Consider the following 20,781-nt stretch of genomic DNA (forward strand, 5'->3'; position numbering starts at 1 on the left):
TAGCTAAGCAGGGTCTGCCCTGGTTGCATATGAATGGGAGACTAGAAGTGTGAGCAGCACTGCAAGATATTCCCCTCAGGGGATGGAGCCACTCTGGGGAGAGCAGAAGGTTCCAAGTTCCCTCCCTGGCAGCATCTCCAAGATAGGGCTGAGAGAGATTATTGCCTGCAGCCTTGGAGAAGCCACTGCCAGTCTGTGTAGACAATACTGAGTGAGATGGACCTATGCTCTGACTCAGTATATGGCAGCTTCCTATGTTCCTATGTTCCTCTTGCCAGGCCAGGTGGCCTGGCAGCCGCTTTCTCTTGCTGCTGGGCAGCTGGCCTGGCTGCCACTTTCTTTTGCTGCCCAGCAGCCAGCCTGGCTGCTTCTCTCTCTCACTGGCCACTTGCCTTCCTCCCCTCCCCTTGCTCACAAAAACTCGTGAGAGTTGCCACGCATGGGATTAGCACTGAGTACGCCTTAGAGAAATATAGATAGATAGCTATAGATAGATACTACAAATTCTGTTTTTCAGTCATAAAGATCATTTGCAGAATCCAAAACTGTTCTACCAGGGTTTGGGAGCTGTGTGTGCTCCCAATTTTTGGTTGTGTGGAAGCAACAGAGGAGGAAAACCTGTGTAGCTTTTCCTCCTCCCTTGCTTCCACACAATCAAAAATTGGGAGCACACACCTGGGTAGAACACAACTTTTGATTGTGTGGATTACCTCTTTGTCTACTGAACTCTCTCTCTCTCTCTTTTTTAAAGTAACATCTGCTTGAATGCAGAAGGTCCCAGGTTCACTCCCTGGCATCTCCAGGTAAGGCTGGGAGTGACTCCTGCTTGTAACATTAGAGAACCACTGCCAGTCAGTGTAGACAATAGTGAGCTAGATGCATCAAGGGTCTGACTCAGTGTAAGGCAGCTCTCTTACTGTATGTTCATCCAGAATACAGATAGCTAAAGCAGATGATCTAAGTCTATTTCCTTCAACATTTTGCTGAGGAAAAGAGGGATACACTTCTAACAATTATCAGATGGAAGAGGATTTAGAGTTGCACACTCATTTACATGCATATGCACAAGATATGTGATGCATATTCTTGAGATTCTGGGGAGGATGTTGCATTTTGAAGACTGACAACTCAAGCAATTCACTTGTCTTTCATGAACAAAGTGTCTCCAAAAGGCAAAAATAAGGACAAAATTGGGGCAGTGATTTACAAGTGTCAGATTTGGGGGAACCAATATAGATAGTTGGATCACCTGTGGTGGTAGTGGTGTCTGGGCATGGTGAAATCTCCCTTTAAGTTTGCAAACTATGAAAGTATTAAAGTATGAAGTTTCAATGTGTGTACATGAGGGTGAAAGTGGGACTCTGGTGAGGAGATAATCTGCTTTCCATCAGTGTAGGTCTCAGTCTGGCAATGTTAGATCATATTATGACCATCTAGTAATAGTTCTTGTTAGCCACTGGTTGTTATACACAAAGGTCAAAGAGGTCCTTTGAGACCGACCCATGGAGACTCACTATATTTATAAAAATATCTTCCCACTGCTGGCTTCACAGATACAGTTTGCTGCTTCCTAAGTGGTCTGGGGTTTCGTGCACTAGTGAATGAGCAAAGGAAGTAGTAGAGAGTCAGTCTTGTTTCCAGCTAGTGTGTTTGCTATGCCATGAGCCTTCTGGAGACCATAAAGGATGTTTGGTCTCCAGAAGGCTCATTTTTGCTCTGCCTCTGATAGGATTTTTATCTCTGTGTCTCTTGCACAGTAATACATGGAGGTGCAAACTGGGGAGGGGGGCTCAGTCCGGTGGTGGGCCGAGCCAAGCCCCCCACTCGCAAACTGGGTCAAGGGCCATATTTGTAAAGGGCTATGGTGGGTGGAGTGCCACCTAATGGCGCAGCAGGGAAATAACTTGCCTAGGGAGGAAGAGATTGCTGGTTCGAATCCCCGCTGGTATGTTAAGTGGCGCAGCGGGGAAATGCTTGACTAACAAGCAGAAGGTTGCCAGTTCGAATCCCTGCTGGTACTATATCAGGCGGCAGCAATAGAGGAAGATGCTGAAAGGCATCATCTCATACTGCGCGGGAGATGGCAATGGTAAATCCTTCCTGTATTTTACCAACGGCAACCACAGGGCTCTGTGGTCTCCAGGAGTCAAAATCAACTTTACAGCACACTTTACCTTTACCTTTATGTTTCCCAGACTATGGGAAACACCGATATCGTGCAGCAGCGATATAGAAAGATGCTGAAAGGCATCATTGTCTCATACTGCACGGGAGATGGCAATGGTAAACCCCTCCTGTATTCTACCAAAGAATACAATGGGACTCTGTGGTTGCCAGGAGTCGACACCGACTCAATGGCACAACTTTACTTTATGGGGGGGGAGCAAGGGAAAAGTCCCTCCTTTTACCTTCAAAAACATGCCGCTGCTCAGTGGGATGGAGCAGCGGCTGCAGCAGCTTTGGGGAGAGGTGTGTGCACATAGAGGTCCAAAACAGGCCAGAAACCAGCCCGCGTTGTCATTTGGGAGGAAGGCAGGGAACTGGAAGGAACTCTCGACACCTCCCCGCTCCCCATCCCAACACACAATGGTGTATTTTGAAAGGTAAAAAGGGGAACTTTACCCTCATTCCCCCCACCACAGCCTGCATCCTGCAGTCGCTGTGGTCACCCTCTCATCCCACTGAACAACAGCGTGTTTGGGGAGGTAGAAGGGGGAACGTTTCCTCTTTCTCTTCCCACTAAAGCCCTTTACTTGTAAATGGGAACCCTGGCCAGATTCTCCTTTACATGTATGACCATCAAGCCCTCGAGCAGGTCCCGGCTTGTTCGAGCCTGAACCGAGCCACCTGGGGGTGCCTTGAATCTGGTACAGATTCAAACCGAACCGGGCTGCCTGGTTCCATAAACATCCCTAGTGTGGACCAGAGTTTTCCAAGTCTTTCTTCTATCCCATACACATTTTCAACAGCAACCAATAATCCCTTTTTGCAGAGTTCCCCAAGGTTCATAACTTGTTCAGTTTTTTGCCGTCGCCAATTGCTTGTTTCATAAACTTTGATACTTTTCTTAAATTTGGGGGTTACATTTTGTGTTCAAAATTTAGGGTCTGCAGGGAACCCGAAACCCTTAGCTGTGTGGGGAAAACTCACAGATCCATTTAGAGTATAAGATGTTCTTTAGAACAAACCCTCTTCAATTCTCCACAGCAGAGGTGATTCAGGCCAGAGAGCGAGAGAGCTTCTGATCCTGATTTCATAGTGCTGAGAGTCTTCATAGACTGAGAGTCGAGGCTGCCATCACAGCCAAATGAGCACTGAGGCAGGTGGCATGGAGGAAGAGGGCAGGACCTGGGCAGGGGAGGCATGCAGAGATGGTGGTGGGTTTTGGCTGGGATACCCAATGGGGCTGCCTAAGGTCATTGTCCATTCTTGGCTCCTCCACCCATGGAAGTCCACACGCAGTGAGATTAGACCACCATATCCATACACAGAGTTCCTGATTCCAGCATATCCTCAAGACCCACTGGTCCTATGGCTTTCCAGGAAGCATAATTGGAGCACAGGATTGGACCATCACTTCCTTTTAGCATGACTGATTGATTGATTAAGTGCCGTCAAGTCGGCGTCGACTCTTAGTGACCATATAGATAGATTCTCTCCAGGATGATCTGCTTTCAACTTGGCCTTTAAGGTCTCTCAGTGGTGCATTCCTTGCTGTTGTAATAGAGTCCATCCATCTTGCTGCTGGTCGTCCTCTTCTTCTCTTTCCGCCAACTTTTCCCAGCATTATGGACTTCTCAAGGGAGCTGGGTCTTCGTATTATGTGTCCAAAGTATGATAGTTTGAGCCTGGTCATTTGTGTGTCAAGTGAAAATTCTGGATTGATTTGTTCTAGGACCCATTTGTTTGTTTTCCTGGCTGTCCATGGTCTCCTCAAAAGTCTTCTCCAGCACCAAAGTTCAAAAGCGTAAATACTTTTTCGATCTTGTTTCTTCGAAGTCCAGCTATCACATCAATAGAGTGTCACAGGGAAAACCATGGTCCGAACTATTCTAATTTGTGTAGGTTTAGACATGTCACAGCATCTAAATGTCTTTCCCAAGGCCTTCATTGCAACCCTCCCAAGCATTAGTCTTTGGCGTATTGGCATTTTTAGCAGTCCTTTTAGCATACTGCAGATGAACTAGCATGACAGGTTGTCAGGATGAAACGGGTCCCCCTGCCGCCCTGCTTCAGATTCACTTCCTCTCACTGTGCGTCTTGCACAGTAATATTGAGTGGTGTCGTCAGCTTCTAGATTGTTCATCTGCAGAGACAGCAAATTCTTGGAATTATTCCTGGAAATAAATGGTGAAGATCTGACCTCCGATGGGCTGGGATTGGCTATGTAACTTATCAAGAGAGTCATATTAAGAAGAAGAAAAATGATTGCTTTAGCAGAGGTCCCAGGAGGTCCTATTTTAACAGATTCGGTCGGTTGTTCCCTGCGTGGTCAGACTCTGAGGTTTCATGCACTGTTGGCCAAGGAAATGAACCATCAGAAAGACAACCCTGTTTCCAGCTGTTGCATTTACTCCGCCATAAAGGATGTTTGGTCTCCAGAAGGCAAGTTTTTGGTCTGCCTCTGGGAGGACTTTGCTCTCTGTGTATCTTGCACAGTAATACATAGAAGTGTCTTCAGGCTTCAGGCTGTTCAGCTGCAGGGATACTTGGCTTTTTGAGGTGTCTCTAGTAACGGTGACCCGATTTTGGAGACTGCTGCTATAGAAAGCTCTTCCATCATTCCAGATTCCTCCCACCCATTCCAGCCCTTTTCCTGGTGGCTGGCGTGCCCACTGCACACCATAGCTTGTTAGAGAATATCCAGATACTGTGCAGGTCAATCGCAGAGTCTCTCCTGGCTTCTTTACACCTCCACCAGATTCCAGAAGAGTAATTTGGGAAGAAACACCTGCATCAAGGGGAGAAATACAGAGAAGTTAAAATTGCTGTGGGAATAAATGGTATCATTGAAGGATGATTATGAGTCCCTCTTACATGCTGGAGAGATGAATAAGAAAGTTAATAAGATTTTCAGTGTCATGTCTCTGTTCGCTGGAATTGAAAATTCCCTGCAAGACCTGTGATGAAGTCAGAATTTAGCAAAGCCTTTGAACTAACCATTCATCCTCTGCCTGTGGCTCTCCTTTAAAGTCAGCCAGCCCTGGAACTCATTTGCATGAAGTGTACAAAGGGGTATATACGGCAAGATTGGTCCAGGTTCAATCAGCAAGGGTCACAAAACCAACAGAAGCTATCATCTTTAAAGTGGTCTCCTTTGAAATGGGTAAACATTTACCTTTAAGAGGGATGCCTTCATAGGAAAAGGTTATTTGAGTATGTACAACCATAATAGCCACAGTTGTATCACAGCATAATGGTGGTTGTGATGGGAGATAGAGAGCTGAAATGCTACTTTGTTTTTGTACCAGTCTGGGTTTCAAGATTCCAGATGCAATCTTTTGCATCAAACAGGTCTCTTTGTCATATGAACAAACACATGCTATTGCTGTTCCAGGCCATGGTGAGAATCCTTTTCTGCCAATCCTTAGATGTATCTGAGGGAGCAGGGAAGAACACGTGTGAAGTATCACTGGCATTGCTTCAAACTTCCATTCACGTTCATGGAGCCTATATACCCAAATGTGCTTAGGCTCCTGTATGTGTGATCAAGCACCTTGGGAAATGGAGGGCCCTTATTACAAATGGAAGTCTGATGGAGGATCAGGTCAGCCTTTATACTGGTACATTTGAAGGTTTTCCCAAAAGGATGAAAGTTGGTTGGAATAGATGAGAATGACAGGCCATACCAAGAAGGCTTTTATTTGTTGATATAGTTCATAGGGGCCTCTGAAGGGCAAAACAGTATTTAACTACATTTGGAATTCCATCAGAAGGCAGCAGAAAATATATATGATTAATCACATTTGCCATTGTCTTAATCACAGACACTCCACTTAGCCAAAAATGCAGAAGGTTTTCTTTTGTTGTGAATGCTTGTTTCAGACAGGGATATGCTAATCAATTTGAATTCAAATTGAATCTGGGTGATTTGAATAATTCAGATTTGATTCGAATAATCCTTTAAAAGGACAATTAGATTCAAATTTGAATCAAATTTTTAAAATCTGACTCAAATCGATTCAAATTTGATTTGAAAGTCACATCTCTAGTTTCAAATCTGAGGAATGAAATCTTAGTATATCTGACCATACCTTGGTTCAGGAAATCCTAAAATCCTGGACTGACAATGTAGGTAGGTTCCACAAGCTTAAATATACTATAGTGAATTTCAAATGTATGTTTTGCTGTCTCCATGTTCATAATTCAGCCAGGTCCCTCCCTTCTACCTCTTTCTCTTTGTTTCCTCATCCTGTAAAGGTAAAGTGTGCCATCAAGTAGATTTCAGCTCCTGGTGCCCACAGAGCCCTGTGGTTGTCTTTGGTAGAATACAGGAGGGGTTTACCATTGCTATCTTCTGAGCAGTATGAGATGATGCTTTTCAACATCTTCCTATATCACTGCTGCCTGATATAGGTATTTCCCATAGTCTGAGAAACATACCAGTGGGGACTTGAACCGGCAACCTTCTGCTTGTTAGTCAAGCATTTTTCCACTGTGCCGTTTAAGGTGGTTTCCTCATCCTGTACTCGCTTATAAATGAATATTGATATCCAGGGCATAATATATAGATGGGCATTGGATGATTGTCCATGAACACTTACCCTATGGTGGGAATTAACCCCCCCCACACACACTCAGATTCTTCCAGCAATCAAAATGCTTCAAACAATAGTTAAATGTCACTTCCTTTTCTCATTGAAATCTGTTTGTGTTCTGTCTTCCTTGTGGTTTCAAACAGAGAAGATCATCAATTTCCTCTCAAAGGTGCCATTGATTCAATCAGCAAGATACAATTCCTGTCTACTGTTAAACCTCAATGCCGCCACCGGGAACTGGTTTTCTGCTAGGGGAAGCATTTTTCCAGATCTTTCCTTCTGCCCCTTAGCACTGTCTTAAGCCATGAGGAGTTTCTTCCAATGTGTGTGGACTTTTTCTGTTGCTTTGTTGAGGACAGAGTCTGGCAGCACTTGGAGGGAGGTCGTTTCAGTGGTCAGGTTTTGGAAGTGGTTTACGGACCAAATTATTCTATACTCGTCTCTATTAGAAGGCTTTAGAAAAAAGGGACAAATTGTAGGGGCAGTGGAACATAGCAACATAGGAAGCTGCCATATACCAAGTCAGGCCACTCGTCCATCTAGCTCAGTATTGTCCACACAGACTGGCAGCAACCTCTCCAAGATTGCAGACAAGAGTCTCTCTCAGCTCTATCTTGGAGATGCCAGGGAGCGAACTTGGAACCTAGACGCTCTTCCCAGAGCAGCTCCATCCCTTAAGGGGAATATCTTACAGTGCTCACACATCTAGTCTCCCATTCATATGCAACCAGGGCAGACCCTGATTATCTAAGGGTAAGCTAAGTCATGCTTGCTACCACAAGACCAGCTCCCCTCCCCTCCCAGTGCTGAAGGGGTTAAGGGAAGGCAGTTCCCCCTTGATCAGAGGCGCATGGCTGGTCTGTATTGGGAAGAGGGGTGGCTCCATCCCTCTCTCGATACTTTGTTCAAGCGCTAGCTGGGGAGTTCTTTCTCTGCCAGTGCTTGAATGAAGCGCCAATGGGCAAGTATCAGGAGAGGGACGGAGCTTTCTGATACTGACTACATCTCTCTGCATCTGATACAGGGGATGTAGTTCAGGTGTGTGCATGCTAGTGTGTGCACATTGATTCAGAATGCGGTTGGAGCTGCCAGTGGGAACAACTCCTCATCTTAACTAAACTGGCACTACCATGCCAATATAATGATGCTCCTCAGAATGCTCCCTCCCCACCAGCGGTGGATACATCCCAGAGCTGTTGCTTATTGCTAAATAGATGTGATTAGAAACTCGCTGGTGCTAGCTTCTCTTTTCCAACACTGCTAGCTTCTCTTCCCCCCATCTCTCTCTCTCTCTCTCTCTCTCTCTCTCTCTCTCTCTCTCTCTCTCTCTCTCTCTCACACACACACACACACACACACACACACACACACCCCTCCCCTTCCCTTCAGCATGAGATGTAGAGAGGCTGAGGGCCCAGGCACAACCAGTGCCAAAGGAACACTGTGAAAGCTGCTGTGAGAAAAGAATACTGTGCCTAGGGCAGAGTGTCTGGAAGCACGCAGAGGTGGTGGTTTTTGCTGGAGGAGAAGTGGAGATGCATTATGTTGCCCCCAATGAGGCCACCTGAGGCAATTGCCCATTCTTGCCTTTCCCCTCTATGGATGTCCACATGCCGTGGGGTCAGACCAGCATATCGATACAAAGAGTTCCTGATGCTGGTGTACCTCCAAGACCCACTGGTGTTATGGCTTTTTAACAGGCAACACTGGAACACAGGATGGAACAATCACTTCCCTTTGGCATAATGCAGAGAGACTGAAAGGATCAAAAGAGGGTTTTTGCCTGGCTTCAGATTCACTTCCTCTCACTGTGTCTCTTGCACAGTAATACACAGCGGTGTCCTCAGCTTTTAGATTGCTCATTTGCAAATGCAGCAGGCTGTTGGAATTATCCCGGGAGATCGTGAAGCGACCTTTAACTGCATCCAAGTAGTAAATGCTACTTGATCCTGAACTTATATATGCCACCCATTCCAAGCCTTTTCCAGGAGCCTGCCTCACCCAGCTCATCTCATAGCTGCTGAAGGTGAACCCAGAGGCTCGACAAGTGAGACGGAGGGAGTCTCCGGGCCTTTTTACATCTCCTCCAGACTCCACCAGCTGGACGGATGATTGGACATCTGCAAATAGAGATACTTTAATGACACCTCATACACATCAACAATTTAGAGCTATGCATCTTTTTCATTTGGAAGAGGAAGCATTACCTTGAAAGATTGCCAAAAACAAAACAAAATAAAGCCCTAATATCATTTTTGCTTTCTTTTGTCTTGGGAGGGATTGAGTGGAAAGTGGTGACTCTCACACACAGGGTTGTGCCTCTGGGGCAGGGACAGAGTGTGACTAATTTATAGAGGAAGCCCCCTCTGCATTTGCATGCCATTCTGGATAAAAGAGCATCACGGTCCTTTGGCTTCCCATTTCTCTTTGTGCAAACATGGTCTGAGACCAGGCAAAGAATTGCTTTCCATGTTTATAGGCAGGAATGGTGGGGATTACAGAAGATTTGATTTGAAATTAAAGTACAAAATATAACCGTTCAGAATGGAAGAAAGTATTTGTGGAATCTTTGCCTAGGCCACTTATAGCCAAAGGAGGCACATGAGATTGTGGGAATGAGAATGCCTTGGCTTTTAAGAGAGTATTGTGGAAAGGTTTCTGGGTCAGCCAAACTCTTGATGGACCAGTGAAGCATCGTTTTCACTCCAACAGCTCAGGAAATAATCGGCCTCACAGTTGAAGCCACAGAACCGCAAGCTTGGGTGCCTGTCTTATTTCTGCCATAGCCAGTTTTTTCCCTTTCCTTTTTGTCTTCTTGACCACAATATGCCGCCTTGTCAGAAGTAGGCGGAGGAGAGTTTTGAGGCTTGGCTTTCTGAAGTGGTGCAGTTGCTGTCATGTTTGGAGTGAGAGTCAGGAAGGGATGAAGTGTTTGGTGTGATTGATCTAGGAAAGACCTGCATCTCACTGAGGGAGAAATCTCCCCCTCCATTTCAAGTAAAGTAGAAATCTCCCCCTCCATTTCAACTCAACCACAGAACACCATTCCAATCTTCTGGGCACGCTTATATGCCTAGTTGTTGTGTTGTTGAGTCGGTGTTGACTACTGGCGACCACAGAGCCATGCGGTTGTCTTTGGTAGAATACAGGAGGGTTTTCCCATTGCCTCCTCCTGTGCAGTATGAGATGATGCCTGGGAAACATACCAGCTGGGATTTGAACCAGCAACCTCTTGCTCCCTAGTACTTCCTTATTTTGATTCCACCATGAAGCCCTGAATGGTGGGCCATTCAAACTCGATAAGCAGGAGAAATGCAGATTAATGTCTTCATATAAGCCCACTTGGGAAATTTGCCCAATATCTGCAATTGTGTGTGCTTTAAAAAAAAAAAAGAGTGGTTCAAATAACTAGCTTCAAATTTACAGCTTCATTTCATTCTTTCCCAGCATGTCATTATTTACGGTTGTTCTCAATTTCTAGCCCATACTATTTGACTGGATGAAAACACAATCACAGCAATAGATGCAAGTAGGTTTTCATCATAGGTCCGTGGTAGAGCATCTATGATGCATTTAAAAGATATAAACTGAGCCAGTGTATTATCGTTGTTGTTGTTTCGCATAGTGGTAAGAGTTTTGGAGCAGGTCAGGGGAGACCCAAGTTCAAATCCCCTTTAAGTCATGAAACTATTGGGTGACCCTGGGCCACTTTCTTATCTCGCAGCCTAACCTACCTCACAGGGTTGGTGTGAAGATAAACACAAGCATGTTGCTGCTCTGGGCTTCTTGGAGGAAGAGTGGGATGAAAATTTACAAACAAACAAACAATAAATAAAAGACCTCACAAGTGTGTGAAAGAGGACCTGAACTCAGAGAGGGAAGAGTCGGTTGGGTCTAGGTTGCTGGAACTGGATCAATGTTTCTGGTACCCACTGCTGAGGTGCAGAACCCAGGTTTGGGCACTGAGCAGGATCTGGGCAGGCAAGAGCACCTAGAGCCTTTCCTGGAACCACAGAGAAGGTGCCCCTTGAGCAAAACTCACCCAAGGAACCAGGTCCCTGTTACTCCCCAGCACCGGCTTATCAAAGCAAGGAACACACCAACTGGGGGCAGCATGGAGGCGACAGACTGACTACACACATTAGACTGACTATGTGCCACAACACATCAGGTACCTGATTCCATTTTTAATGGTAGCCACGAAGGCCTTTCAAGTAGGCTGAGGAGAAAGGAAAGAATTGGGACCCAAGTGAAACATTAAGTCCCTCACACTTGAGGGAAAGGGACTTTTCAGGAAAGGCAGCAACTGGAAAATGTCAGGTACAAAAACTGACCATTTTAAAAAATACCACAAGTCTCCAATGTTCCCTTTTCCAATGGCATCTAAACCTATTGCTATTGCCCCTGGGTTGTCCCATTTTGTGGGACAGGCAGGAGGGTTTTGAAAGGGTGGAACATTTGCTAAAGAACTCAGATCGCATGCAATTTTGAAAGTAAAAATTATATCCAATCATAGAAAATCTAAATCTCCAGACTCCAGCAGCTGGACTGTCAACTCCACAACTGGGAAGAGAGGAATATTTAATACCTTGTTCCCATTAACAACTAAAATGTAACAGCCTTTTCTATTAGAAGGAATAAAAATGTCCTTGAAAGACTGATAAAAAGACCAAAAAAAAAAAAAAAAAGGAACACAAGTATCATTTCCCCTTCTTTTGCCTTGAAAGGTATTGTCATAAAAGTGGTCACTGTCACATCCAAGGTTTGTGCCTCTGGGGCGGGGATAGCAGATGACTTGTTTGTAGAGGAAGCTCCTTCTGCATGGAGGAACACACAGGAGGAGGAGCGCATGGAGGAGCGCATTGGAGGAACGCATGGAGGAGCACACAAGGATGCCCATTTAAGTTCTGCCATGGCTAACCACATTTTCTCTGCTTCAATTCACTAGTGCCCCTTTGTGAGCGGGGGGGGGAGAGTTCTGAGCATGTTCCCTCTAACAAGGATTCCCAGATGTTGTTGACTATAACTCCCATAACACCCAAGCAAAAGCCACTGAAGCTGGGGATGCTGGGAGTTGTAGTCAACAACAACGAGGAATCCCTGTTAGAGGGAATACTGGACTTCTGAGGCTTCGTTTTCTGAAAAGATGTGTCTGCTATAATCTTTGAAGTGAGACTCAGAAAAGGTTGATGAGCTCTATGCCATTGATCTCTGAAGCGCCTTCACCTCACCGAGGGAGAAATTCCCCTGTCCCACTTCAAGTGCTGCATTCTAGCAAAACCGCTGCTCACCGCAATTTGTCCATGGTGCAGCTTGTTTGCCCATACACAATTACCAGATGCGCCTATGTAATTTTGGAGCCTGGAGCTAAAGGCCTTTTGACCCCTCCCCTGCAATGAGATGAGAATCTTCCCCCTACACACACACATACACACACACACACACACATCATGCAAGGAGAACAGCAATCTTACATTTGTGTTCTTTAATAACCTTCAGATGGATGCCATCTGACATTGGCGATCTGTTAATGTTTCATATTTCCCAGCAGTTTAGAACGTCATATCCTGCCACCTTTACTTGCCTCAGCCTCCATCCCTGAGAAGCTCAGTTCAGACATGGACATTCGCTCATTATCTTTTGCCACGAAGACAGATGCAAAGAACTCATTTAGCTTATCTGCAGTCTCCAATAAGGATATGCAAACAGGTCCAAATTTGAACCAGTTCGGTTCAAAGATTCAAACCTGAACCAAACAGGGCATTGAATCGGCAATACGAGTCCGAGTTTGAACCAAAAAAAGCCCGGTTTTATTCGAACTGGTTCAAACTGGTTAAAGCTTCCAGAACTGGGTTGGGTGGTAAGCAACCATGGATGCCAACTACCACCCAAACCCTAAAGCAATCGGACACTCTTGTGCTATTTAATGATTTCTTGAGTTTTTATTTATTTTTCTCATAGGGTATAATGGGAACTCAAACTGGCCTATTATTCCTATGTAGATCACCTAAGGGCACAAACTGAGGGTGTGTTGTAGGCACCTAGGCATGCCTACCACCCACTGAACGCTAAAGCAATCGGATACTCCTGTGATTATTAATGGTTTCCTAAAGATTTGTTTCAATTTTTGTATTTCTCCCATAGGGAATAATGGGGATTTGAGAATGCCCCATTCCCCACCTTTGGGGGGGGGGTTCCAGTGCACCCCAAAATGGGTCTGGGGGCATGGCAGGTATGACATCAACTTCCTCCAGGCAGCCCCAAGTTTGTAGGGTTTATTGTTGTTATTGTTTTTAAATATTGTTTAAAAATATTTTTTTCCTTTCATTGCAATGCATAGGAGTCTCTTCCCATTCATATAAGTAGAACAGTGAGAGTGGCCCTAATTGCTGTAAACTCTGAACTCGGATCTCATGTTCAGGACAGTATACCACTGAATACCAGAATCTAGGACAGAGGAGAGCAAGATGGCATCCCACTGGGAAGCAACCGACAAACTACTTGCCGGGAGCTTTCACTACCATTTGGTCTAATTATCTCTTATCAACAAGATGAGAGATTGGAATGCGAAAGCAGGGCTTGCCCGCCTCCCCCGATGGGGGTGAGTCTGAGGAGATTCCAGTCTTGAAAAAGTCTGGAGGACCCCTGGATGAACTCCCGGGAGAGACCTTCCTGAACTATGTATCAGGCTGAATGGAGAGAGGCTTTGTCATCTGCCTGCAAGGGATGGCCTGCCACCTATCCATTTTTTCTTCTTTCCTTTGAAATCTCTGAGATGACCATGGCTTCTGAGCTTCCAAGATCTTTGGGATTTATTCTGCTTTTCTGTTTGTTTTTTTCTATTCTCCTGTTTCCATTTTTTTTTGAACCTCCCACTGACTCTGCCAGAGGTAAACAACATTTGCGGAGAGCTGGCTGAAGAAGAAAAGACGCTTTATATGCTTGTCGGTCAACTTTAATTAGTTCTTACTTTCATTTTGAAGAACTCCTGCAAGTGGCCTTGGAAAACGTTGGATGCTCAAGTGATTAATTACTTTTTTCACTGCAGTGACTCCCGGTACTGATGAAACTTTTTCATGACTGGCAATTAAGCTCTTTGCTTACTTTTTGCTTTGTACCTTCAGCAGTACGGAAATGAGGGTGGAACGGATGGTTTAAATACAGAACTACTTTGAAATTTGGCAATAGAAGCTTTCTTTGGAAAGGGGTCTCTTAAATCTTAGTCCTCGTAATTATTACAAACTATGATGATGGAAAATAATGGAGAAGATATAATTGGAATGGTTCAGCATTTTCTGGACTATTTTGTTTCTCTACTTATTGGATGAACACACTACTGATGGAGTACAAACATCACTCAGCATTGTTAATCTTGCTTAGAAGTCAGCCCCAAAACTTAGTATCTGGAAATTGGAATAATCACACGTAGAAGAACTAAGACTTTTTTCGGCTGGTTGGGGCGGCGGGGGGGGGGGGATGTTCACTACATGTAACCTAATAACACATTCTCTCACGCGCAAGTTTCTCTTTGTCTAGTTCCGGCATTGTTTAGTCTCCCTGCAGAGCTTTGATATCTATTGGGAATGTTTGTTAAGGCTCTCTTGTTAACCACTTGATGGTACTCCAAAGATTTTTAATATTATCCAGTTTGACTTGATGTTATTTTCTGGGAATAGGTAATAGGGTTTTCTTCCCTTTTCCCTCCTTTGTAAATTCATTGCCCTTAATATCCTTTTTCCCCCCCACTAGTGAGTTTCTTTTAAAATTTAATTTCTTGACTTACTTTAAGAAATTTTTTTTAATGCATCTAGGTTATATCAATTGATATACAACAACGGACATATATGCCCAATCTGTTTGTTATTTTAATTATTACTACTGTTTAGCTTATTCAGTGTGAATATACTCTGTTTCATTCCCTCTTATGAAATAGCAAATCTGAGATATTGGTAATAGGGAGGTCTGTGTTTAAGGGCATATAGTTGAACTTTTTAGTTGAAATTATCAGGTTGAATAGATATTACTGAAAGTATATTTTTTTATCTTTTTTCTGCACTGGATCCCTGTTATTATTTACAGAAGTATTACAAGGACTAGGGAAATTAGTTTATATATGTATACATTCAGTTTATGGTTATAATTACTGTTATATTTTTGTCTTGTACGTGTAATTAGTTATTTCCAACATGAAGTCTTGACATGTATTCCCTGTTAATTTAACAGCTGTTATCAAGAATTTAATAAGAGGGAAATCTTTATACCAAAGGGCAATGTTTTTCTTTCTTTTTCTCTCTTTTTATTTTTATTTTCTAATCATGGGCTAATTATCTGGTTTCTAGAAGATCAAGAGCCCCAGATTTCATATCAGCATCTTATAAAATTCCTTTCTCTCCTCTCTCTCTTTTTCTTTATTTTTTTTAAACTATGGGTTAATTATCTGACTTTCAGAAGATTGAGAGTCCCAGACTTTTTATTAACATTTCATAAAACACCTTTTCTCTTTGAATTAATTTTTTTCTTTCCCCTTTCTCCTTTTCTCTCCTCCTTTTAAAATTCCATACTATTATTCCTTTCTTCTATACATAATAGGTTTTGGATACCAGTCATGAACATTTGTCAATGCATTTTGCACTTGGGCTACATGGGATGAGAATTCAACTATGGCTTTACGTTTATAATATTTAAGCTTCAGATCTTTGCTGATCAGTCTTTTCCTCTTAACAAGCAACTCTTTTCTCTCCTAAGCCTAACTGGAGAATCAGATGGGAGGCTCAGTTTCTATTTTTATATTATTGTCAGATAGATTCATTTATGTAGTTATTTCCTTTGTTTGTTTGTTTTTAGTGACATTCTTACAGATAATACCATCTGAGCTTATAGATTTCAATATGATTATTTGCATTGTTGTATCTTTTTTTGTCTTCTCATTATTTTTGTACCTCCCACTGAGGTTGGTTATGGAGAGGAGAGTCAATATGAAGTGATTAATGTGATCTGCCTTAGATTTCTTGGTATAGTTATGGCACCAAGTTGGATACTTATTCTATCCAGCTTATGTTTTACTCTGATGGAATTATGAAAACTACATTCGTATTTCAGAGATTTTACAAACAGCACGGAATTTATGAATTTCTCCATCTGCTACTTACAGCATTGAGGTAGGTGTATGTGAATTTATAGCTTTTCACTGCAGAAGTTTGTAACAGAAGCTTTTCAGTGTCTTATCAGAATAAAGATTTCTAGTGATATTGAATATTTGTGGGGTGTTTTTTCCCTCTAGACTTTCGGATTCTTTTTCGATTACTTAGGATTCCATTCGCCCATCAACTTAATGAACAACATAATTAAAGGAACTTATATTCACTGCATAAATCATTCATTGCTTTGTATGGAACTTTTATTTGCTCTTCAGAGAGAAGCTGGGACAAAAAAGATCTTTGACCTTTTAACATATCTTGGTTTATTTAGAAAATTATTATTTAGTATGGTAAAACTTTTAAAATCTACCTTTTTTCATCAGATTCATTAGATTTAGGATTTTGAAAGTTTCTGAATAGCTCTAAGGTGTTTTCTCTCTCTCCTTCCTTCTCTTTTTTCCTTTTCTTTTCATTCACATAGGATTTAAATCAGATGAAGGATGAATTGGCAGTGGTGAAATATATATTCTCTCTAAAGAATAAAAATATAGTTTAATTTTTGTGATAGATATTTTTACTGCAGAACACAATGGGTGTTTACCTCTGTGGAAGGGTTGGTTCTCCTCTCTTTGTCCGGCTGGGTCCCTGGGAGGCTCAAAATTCTATATGGATGCCTAGATTTAGATTCTGCGTGGCTAGTTAATTACATATATTTTACTCCTTATATAAAATATCACTACTTGTATATTTTCCTTATGATTGGGGTTTGTGGGTTTTTGGGGGATGGATTAGATCTTGTTTGTAAACTTGTATTTTTGTCGAAATCTTGGAGATATAACATTTCTGTTTTTACTTATACTACTAATAAAAGCATTTTAAAAATCTTTTTTTAAAAAAAGAATACCAGAATCTGGGGGCAAACTATGCTGTGATTTAATGCAATTTTGTTGCATTTACTGTAAGTCCAGAAAGCAGGGGGTGGGGTGGGGGTGGGATCAGTTAAAATCCAAAGACTGGGGCTTAGAAGGAACGTGGTACCAGATGAATGGTTGCCTTCCACTGCATTTCATAACACAATCTCAGCAGCTGACTCATCATCAGGAGGGTTTTTGCCTGTCTTCAGAGTCACTTCCTCTCACTGTGTGTCTTGCACAGTAATATATTGCCGTGTCCTCGGCTCTCAGGCTGTTCATTTGCAGATACAGTAGGCTGTTGGAATTATCCCTGGAGATGGTGAAGCGCCCTTTCACGGCACTGGAGTAGTAGATGTAGTTTGAGGCTGGATATATCCGTGCCACCCATTCCAAGCCTTTCCCAGGAGCCTGCCTAACCCAATTCATGTAGGCATCGCTGAAGGTGAAACCAGAGCCCTGACAGGAGAGGTGGAGGGAATCTCCCGGTCTTTTGATACCTCCTCCAGACTCCACCAACTGGATTGCCGACTGGACTCCTTTCAAAGAGAAACATTTTTAAGGCATCTCATTCACATTAGCAACTAAAATGTTACAGACGGTTTTATTTGAAGGAAGAAGAATTACCATGGGAGACTGCTAACAGGAAAGCAAATTGGAACCCCAATGTCATTTTCCCCTTTGGTGCCTTGAACGGGATTGACTGGAAGGTGGTGAGATTCACACACAAGGGTTGTGCCTCCCTGGCAGGGAGAGCAGATGACGCATTTATACAGGAAGCTCCCTATGCATTTGCATGCAACTCTGAATAAAAGGGTGGCATCACAGTCCTCTGGCAACCCATTTCTTTTTGTGCAGGCATGTTCTGAGAAATGATGAAGGACCAATTACTGGGTCCTTTAAGAAACTTTACACTTTCTGAATGTATGTTGAGAAATCGCCATAGCACACTTGGATTCCTGCTCAGTTCTGCTATGGTGAATGGGATTTTTAATAGCTGACTAGTGCCTCCTTGTGAGAAATGGGTTGAGACTTAGTTTTCTGAGGAGATGCATCTTGCTGTAAATTGGGAGTGAGACTTGGGAAAGTGTAATGAGCTCCGTGTGATGGATCTCTGAATCCCTCCCTCCCATTTTAACTGTTTTGTTGTATGAGAATCAAGGTAAGAAGAAACATGGTTTAAACATAAGCACACTCAATGGGTGACATCATGACCAATGAACAACATGTGTAATGAGCCATGTCACAATTGCAGAAGGAGATTGCATAGCTGCACTACAAATCAGGGATTTGCAGAATGGCATTACAAGTCTCGGTGCGTTGCTTTATCTCAAAGCTGGGTGGCTCTTCTGAACCTTCCCTCTTCACGTGGGCCATATACTAGTTTATGCTAGTTTGGACTAATTGGAGGATTCATGTGAATCCTTTGCTCCACTGTGGGTGTATGAAGAGAGTGAGAGTAAATGGGGCCAAAACATTTAGATCTCCATTCCATCCAATGAGAGTGTTCTAAGAGGTGCCACCTCTTGTACTGGGGCAATGATACACCATTACTGGTACTGTGACTGTGGTGGGAAGGAGATTGGATGTTCAAAACCATTTGGGTACAAAATGATTTGTACCCGAATCTGGCTGATTTGGGTGATTTGTAGACAAAACAAAAAATCACCCCTGTCCTCAATGATTCGGGTACAAAACAAATCACCCCTGATTCAGATCTGGAAAATTCAGAGATTCAGATCTCCATTTTGTAGCCAAAGTGAGTTGGGTGGTAGTGCCCAATGGGTGGAAGCTACCACCCAAATTTCAAATAAATTGTGCAAAGGGCTGATTTTTAAGGAATTTTTGAAGGTACCAAAGAATCCCTGTGACATGTTGGCACAGAGTCTGTGAGGCAGGAGTATTCTCAAGCCCCACTGGTCCTTTCCAGCTGGAAATCCTTGAGCATGGGAGTGGACTGTCACATCTTTTTGACATCTTACAGATGAATCAGCCTCTGAGAGTATCATAAGCAAAAGAGGGTTTTTGCCTGGCTTCCGATTCACTTCCTGTCACTGTGTATTTTGCACAGTAATACACAGCGGTGTCCTCTGCTTTCAGGCTGTTCATTTGCAGATATAGCTGGCTGTTGGAATTATCTCTGGAAATGGTGAAACGGCCTTTCACTGCATCTGAGTAGTAGATGGGGCTTGAGGATGGATGTATAAGGGCCACCCATTCCAGGCCCTTTCCAGGAGCCTGTCTCACCCAACCCATGTAATAGTTGGTGTAGGTGAACCCAGAGGCTTGGCAGGAGAGGTGGAGGGAATCTCCGGGCCTTTTGACATCTCCTCCAGACTCCACCAGCTGGACTGCCGATTGCACACCTAGAAAGAGAGACATTTTTAAGACACCTCGTTATCAACTAATCGTCACAGCCCTTTTTATTTGATGGAAGAATTACCTTGGAAGACTGCTAAAAGGAAGGCAACTTGGGCCCCACAAATCATTTCTCTTTTAATGCCTTCAGAGGGATTTACTGAAAGGTAGGGCAGCCACAGATTTGGGTTGTGACTCTGGGGAAGGGACTGCAGATGGCGGGTTTATACAGGAAGCTCCTCCTGCATTTGCATGCAGCCCTGGATAAAAGAGCACCACAGACCTTGGGCATCCCATAGCTGCAAAAGCAACCATGATCTGACAACTGGGGAAAACGAGAGAGAGAAATGGGATCCATGGCATGTGACAGGAAGGAGAATCTAACTAAAATTAAAGAATAAAACATAGAAGGTCATAATGGAAGAAACTTTGTGGAATCCTTACCAGGGTTAATTTTAATCAAATGATACCTGAATAATGACCAGGGAAGATGGTTTCACTTAAATATCCCGCCCAGAGGCATAACACTGGATGAGACTGGACTGACATTGTCCACTCTCTCTCCCTCACTCCCTGGTTTCTTCCTTTCTTCTCCAAACCGAAGGAGGCCTGTCTCCTGTAATATGCTAAAGAGCAAGCATAAAAGGAAGCTTGCATGAACCAGGGACCTGCTTACAATAATCTAACTATGATTTATTTTTCTCTGCAGTGATGAAACTAGGATTAAGTGAGGAGGTGCCTTTCAGAGATGATGATCATCACGTACTGACGCAGGCCAACTGCAGAAGTCCCCCCCCCCCCCGCCAAAAGCCTAGACGTTCTCACTGAAAGTTGACCTGGTTCAAGTGCCCTGTGTTTATGGACTTCCCAGACCCAATTGCCTGAAGCAATTCTACACATTGGAATGCAAAGGATGAGACTGCCTTGGTTCTTACGAGAGTATTGTGGGGAAGTCTCCTGGGTAGCCAGGTTCTCAAGGGACCAATATAGTCGTGTTAGATTTCATACTAACAACTCCAGAAATAATTGGCTTCACAGCTGAAACCATTTATAGCACACCCAGATGCCCATTTTAATTCTGCCATGGCCAACCACATTTTCTCTTCTTCAGCTCACTAGTTCCCCCTTGTGAGCAATTGGTGGATGACAAGTATGTGGCTTAGGCTTAGTTTCCTGAAGAGATATATCTGTTGTAATGTTGGAAGTGAGGCTCAGAAAAGGTTGATGAGCTCTGCGTGGTTGAGCTCTGTAGCTTCTGCACCTCACTGAAGGACTGCTGAAATGTAGGGGAAGCAGCTAAGAGGAAGTATTCTGTAAACACAAGCCCACTCTGCCATTTCATTCCACTGGGTATGCATACATGCCTCATACTTCACTGTGAAGCACTGGATTGTGGGCCAAAGTGGTGTAAACTTGATAGAGATGTGCACAAAACTGTTTTTTGCAGTTCTATTTGAGTCAAACTGGGCTCGAACTGGGACCCCGTCTCAAGTTATCGGTTCAGTCAAGCTGACCTGCGGTTCAATTCAAGCTCAAACCAAGTTTGAGCTGGTTCGAAAAGGTAGGAAGTAATGGGGATTCGAACCACCCCATAATTCCCCCTGGGTAGCACCTAGG

The 20,781-nt window shown here is 43.5% G+C and overlaps 1 gene segment (V, D, J or C); it reads right to left on the reverse strand.

The window, feature by feature from the left end:
- Positions 1-18,795: 18,795 nt before the first annotated feature.
- Positions 18,796-19,334, reverse strand: LOC128329544 (immunoglobulin heavy variable 3-21-like). The segment is given in 2 exon segments: positions 18,796-19,172; positions 19,250-19,334. Coding segments are annotated over 2 exon segments (423 nt in total).
- Positions 19,335-20,781: the final 1,447 nt, after the last annotated feature.

Source organism: Hemicordylus capensis, chromosome 6 (genome assembly GCF_027244095.1).
Source record: "Hemicordylus capensis ecotype Gifberg chromosome 6, rHemCap1.1.pri, whole genome shotgun sequence".
Classification (NCBI taxonomy): Eukaryota; Metazoa; Chordata; class Lepidosauria; order Squamata; family Cordylidae; genus Hemicordylus; species Hemicordylus capensis.